Source organism: Neophocaena asiaeorientalis, unplaced genomic scaffold (genome assembly GCF_003031525.2).
Source record: "Neophocaena asiaeorientalis asiaeorientalis breed wild unplaced genomic scaffold, Neophocaena_asiaeorientalis_V1.1 scaffold185, whole genome shotgun sequence".
Taxonomy (NCBI): domain Eukaryota; kingdom Metazoa; phylum Chordata; class Mammalia; order Artiodactyla; family Phocoenidae; genus Neophocaena; species Neophocaena asiaeorientalis.
The window spans coordinates 2511805-2517176 of NW_020171809.1; the positions used below are offsets into that span (position 1 = coordinate 2511805).

General features: G+C 47.6%; 1 protein-coding gene across 1 annotated transcript in view; it reads right to left on the bottom strand.

Annotated features, from left to right (window-relative positions):
* Window positions 1-2831: 2831 nt before the first annotated feature.
* Window positions 2832-5372, bottom strand: part of LOC112410650 (TRAF3-interacting protein 1-like) — a gene marked incomplete at its 5' end in the record, with an annotated part of 3007 nt that continues 466 nt past the window's right edge. The window contains 2 exons of the mRNA XM_024761384.1: window positions 2832-4982; window positions 5276-5280. Of these exons, the coding sequence (XP_024617152.1) occupies window positions 4815-4982; window positions 5276-5280 (173 nt within the window). The remainder of the gene's footprint in view (window positions 4983-5275; window positions 5281-5372) is intronic.

The window sequence follows — 5372 nt, forward strand, 5'->3', positions numbered from 1 at the left end:
ACGAAGAAACAGGGCAGACGGGGATGAGAAGGGGGAGACCGCTCGCTGCAGACCTTTTGCACCACTTATTCATCCATGTTAATATATAATCTATTTCTTTAAAAAGCACTTTAAATAAAAATATGGAAGCCATATTTTTAAAGTTATAGTTATGCCACATACAAAAATGTGGAATGACTAAGAATACTGATACGTGAGAGCAGTTAACGGTCATTTTCTTTTTTAAAAAGACATTTACACATAACACTGTCATCGGATGTCACGCCGGGCTCCGTGGGAACATGGCCCAACCCTGCCGTCCACGTGGACCAGCCGGGCCTCGCCTCCACGGGCATCCCCTGAGGTCGCGCTGTGCCGGCTTCACCACGGAATGCCCCGGGGTGGGGGGCGTCTCTGCGCGCCCAGCGCGCCCTGACTGTGGTGCCAGGAGCCCTGGGGTTCCTCCTGCCGCTCTCCTCCAGGCAGGGTCTGCCTGGTCCCATCTTGCCGTGGCCCGGGGAGGTTCTCCGGGGCCTCTGTCCTGCCCGGTCAAGGTCGTGCCAGCTGCACACAGCACAGACCCACCTCCTGCAGCCCCATCCAGACAGCTGGAAGGGCGTCCGACAGGCCTCCTGCGATTCCCTTCAGGCAACATCAGCTCAGACGGGAGCCTTTGGGGAAGGCCCTGCAACAGTCATGAAGCCAAGACACAGGTCCGCGTCTTGCCCCGGGCAAGCAGAGGTCCTGTCACCTGTCTGCAGTGTGGACGCGTCACGAACGCCCCCTGACCTGCGGCAGAGCTGTGGCGACAGTGGGACCCACACGGCTCTCCTGTCGCTCAGAGGGGCCCCGTCACCCCTTCACGGCCGTGTGTCACCACTGCTAGGTATCAAATAGGGAGAGGGAGAAGGTCATTTGTCATCCAAACCAGAACCCTCCTGCAGGCGGGGAAGGGATGTATTAATAACTCTGCCTCAAGAAAAGGCGCGGCTGTCACCGTCCTGAGCAGATCAGGGCTATGGCTCCGCCCCCGAGGGTGCACGTCGCGCCCCAAGTACAGGCGGGCGCAAGAGGCACCGCGCACCCGGCGTTCAGGCCGGGGTCCGGCAAGCGAGGCCCGCGATCGCTGGCCGCCATCACCCGGCAAAGTGCTGGCTTTGACGGGGACCGTAAACGGCAGACCTAAGTGTTTTTTGGCTTGTTACGTCACGGCGACAGCAACGCTAAGAGCCTTTCCCGAGAATTGAACGGGAAGTCCGAGAGTGCAGTGAAGAACAAGACAGATGCTGTGAATTAGCCGACAGGCTGTGGCCGAAAACTGGTGCGGGCGTAGCGTCCTCTGAGCTGCCCCGACTCGCTGGCCGCGCACCTGCCGGGTGTGCTGAGCCGGCGGTGCGGGGGCAGAGGGCGGGGCTGCCGGGGAACCTCGCACACCGAGCGCACCCACCACACTGGCTTACAAAGCCCTGGTTGCGCCTCGGCTGGCCGGCACAGCCTCCGTGCCTCAGGCCTTGATTTCCTTCGGAACCCCGTTTTTGGTTTTTTTTTGGGGGGGGCGGGGGGTCTGCACCACGAAGCTTGTGGGATCTTAGTTCCCCGACCGGGGACTGAACCCGCGCCCTCGGCAGTGCAAGCGTGGGGCCCTAACCACTGGACGGCCAGGGAAGTCCCTGAACCCCATTTTCTCACCAGAAAGACCAACTTGCTTGGTTTAAGAGGCTGATAATCAAACTGGAACTCAGCTCTAAATATGGACTTAAACACTAGTTTTATAGCTTAAAAAGCCATTTAAATGTCATTTCTCTCACTGAATTAAAAAAATAAAAGTCCTTCCCAAACTCCTTTTATGAAAACGCACGTAAGCGGCAGAAGGAGACTCTTCCAGGGGCCTCCTTCTGCCCTCTTGCAGAGCTTGTGTGAAGCGCACGCACCCAAACACTTTTTAGGAGAACATGAGGCCTTTCGATTAGTGAAGTACATCACAGGATAGAGGTGAACACAGCCCCGCCACGGCAAGAGCACACCCCGGGAGTGGACGGGCCTGGGGCTTCCTCCCAGCTCGGGCGGTGGGCTCCTGGGGGCAGGGAGGGCGTGAGGAGCGAGGCGCTCTGCCTCTGCCCTCCCTGGGAGCAGGCAGAAGACCCCGGAGCTGAGAGGGGGTCTGGGTCTGCGTGGAAACCGGCCCTTCAGGGCGGCCGCCTGAGCACAGGGTCCTGCGTGCGGCCTCACCCTGAACCCGATTCTTGTGGGAACTCAAGCAGACTGGTCGCCCTAAGCCTGTGACTGGTGACACCAAGCTGGTAAAGGTCCAGCCACCTCTCCTCTCGCTCATGTACCCCAGGGCGGCGCAAGTCAGCAGAAGACACATCCCGGTCAGTTCAGGGCAGCCTGGAAAAGAAGTCTGGGAATATTTCAGGGGCACTTGTCAACAGACTGAGAATTCCAGACCCCCACCCCCCAATCCTAAACTGCACTTATATTGTCGCTAAATAACATCATCTGTCTTCACAGATTCCAGTTATCATTTTTTAAGTTGCTTATTAAGAAAAATAAGCATGAATATCAAAGTAGAAAGCCTGAATTTTAGTCTTGTTTTTTTTTCAAAGGTTTATGTATTTCCTTTAAATATAAATATGTCAGCTCAACTTTTAATTTCTTTTTTTTTTCTTCTGTGGCCGCACCACACGGCATGCGGGATCTTAGTTCCCCCCACCAGGGATTGAACCCGTGCCCCCTGCGGTGGAAGTGCAGCGTCTTAGCCACTGGACCGCCAGGGAAGTCGCTTAAATGAAAATTTCTGAAGTATGACTCCAGTACTTCTTGAAAACTTACAAGCCAAAGCAGAGAAAAACATTTAATAATCCCATTTGTGTATTCTATCAAAATAATAAATAACAGGATTTAATTTGTTTGTGATAAGATACAGTAATAACTACATGCAGAGACTTCCTAAAACTTCCTGAATGGTCTTAAAATTTCTGGTAAATGCTTACCTGCCATATATAAGACTTCAATTTATACAGAAAAGGGGTGTCACAATGAGTGAAAATATAAATTTCCCTGAACTTTCTTCAAAGAAAAACAAACTGCACACATCTGAAAACTAAAAAAAATCCAAATGCTTATAAATGCTTTTTTCCAGGTGTGAACTGAACTGCACAACCCATACACTGATAGAAAAAAATATCTGATTATTTTTAATGATTTATGTATAAAAGAAAAATAAATTTTACGATACAATTTAAGAGACTACTTCATACAAAATTTTACTCACAATGTATGTAATTTTTTGCAACACAAAATCTCTAGTCTTATGTACAAATTCATTAAAGGCAGACACCTTCACTTGAAGCAAAACAGGGTCCCTTTAGGATGGTGGCTGCCATCCAAGCCAGTGGAAAAGAGACTATGAGCATGTGAGGGCTGGGGACTGACACACCTGCCCGCCGGCAGTGCTGCATTAGTGGAGCCTCGCCAAACTGAATTTTACAGTAAACTACGGAAAGGAGAAGACCAATGTTTCACAATGGCAGATCTTAATAATGTGACCTTGAACTTACTCAGCTTCGAGAGTCATAGAACTACCTTTGTAACAGATTTATTTTGGAAATTACACTAAGAAAAACTTAACCGTGCCATTCGTGCTAGTCTTTTAAAGAAACAAAACTTTCTCAGGCAAATTCTAACACTTAAAATGGCCCTCCTTGGGTTACATAATAAATACAGTATCTAGAAATAAAAGTATCAGGACCCAGACCTTAAGACCCGTAAGTATGTCTCCAAACAGTGAAATCCTTTATACACAAATTGAAGACTTTAGTAAGTATTTACAATATTATATGCAGTGAAAAACTAAATATAAACCGTGTTTAAAAAAAAAAAAACTTTTGCTTTAAAAAAACAATTTCCAAAAAAATGCTAACACTAAAAAATTTTGCAAATCCATGTATCCTTTTAAGTCTTCCTTTTGCAGTTTTCCCTAAGCTACCTGTCTCTCAGGTGCACAGGTACTTACACCTGTGCGAAGGAAAAGGCATGATGCCGATGCCTTGGAGAGCAAGCCCCTCTTCTGGAGAGAACGAGGCAAGTGACACAAGTGTGCACGCCGCGAAAACCCAGGGGCAAAGTGTTAAAGAAAGTGAGGAAAGGGCCTGTGACAATCTCATGTCCAGACGATGTCCATGAAGGCCATACTCAAACCTCCTTTTTAAATGTATGAACTTTAAGGGCTGGAAACATAAGCAAAGGATAAAAGGGACCAGTAAGAAAATTACATAACGTGTATGCAATCACAAAGAGGTTAAAAATTAAAGTTCACGCGTACCTTATAAAGATATGGGCCGAAATTAACCCTTTTCAAGTGGAAATGAGCTAAAAATATAATTCATTCATTTTCAGGCTTCATTGTATTTATGAAGCTCCTATCAAAATGTACAGCCATCTCACTCAGTGCTTGACTCACGGAAGTCCTGTCACTAGACTCAGAGTCTGAAATCACGGACGCCTGCATCCCTGGCTGCGCCAGCACCACTTACCTGCTGGCGAATCTGGCACAGAACTGAACAGTCTATGGCGGAAATACGAAGAACAGGCTTGTAAAGAAACTTTTCACACAGGCATTTGCAAGAGCTATTTATAACTAGCAAGTATTCTAGAGGAGGAAGGTAGGAACACATGGTCTTTCACACACTGAATATGCCTCAAGCTTGTAAAGCTCTGAAAATTCGTTGGATAACATTGTAAACTCTTCATTGTCTTCAAACGGAAACTTAAGGAGTAACAACGTGCAAACTGAGGACGACGGACGACCTTTAGTCTCCGAAAGGTTTGAGCTTTCACCTTCTGGAACTCAAATGGATACTATGTACCATTTTCTGAATTTTCTCTTCATTCTTCAGAATACTGGCCTTCACTGCGCAGATCCTGTCCTGCTGGTCTCTGACCAGCTGCTCCAGCTCCGCCAGCTCCACCTCCAAGGGCTCCAGGGCACAGTCTGTGATGCTGACGGAAAGCAAAGCCAGGGGCTCATAAATATCTTTCACATTTTACATTTGCTTCTTAATTAAAACAGTGGAAGACAACAAAAGGGGAATTAGTCATTGCATCCAAAGAAAAAGGGTAAAAACATAAATGTACTCTTTCAGAGTGAAAAATTAAAATACTTTCAAATTACAGTCACAAAGCTTTGGGGATTTCGATAAGATACATGAAAAATATGGTATCCAAATTGCAAAGTTTGCTGTCTGTTTTAATGTCTAAATCTCGTTTTTGAACACTGACTGCAGATCTTCTCCAACTGCTACAAAGAAATACACGTTATGCTATGAACGAAAAAGAAAAAGAAACCTGTTTCCTTCGGGGGAGGAGGTAAGAAAGAGAGGGTCAAGGGGCAG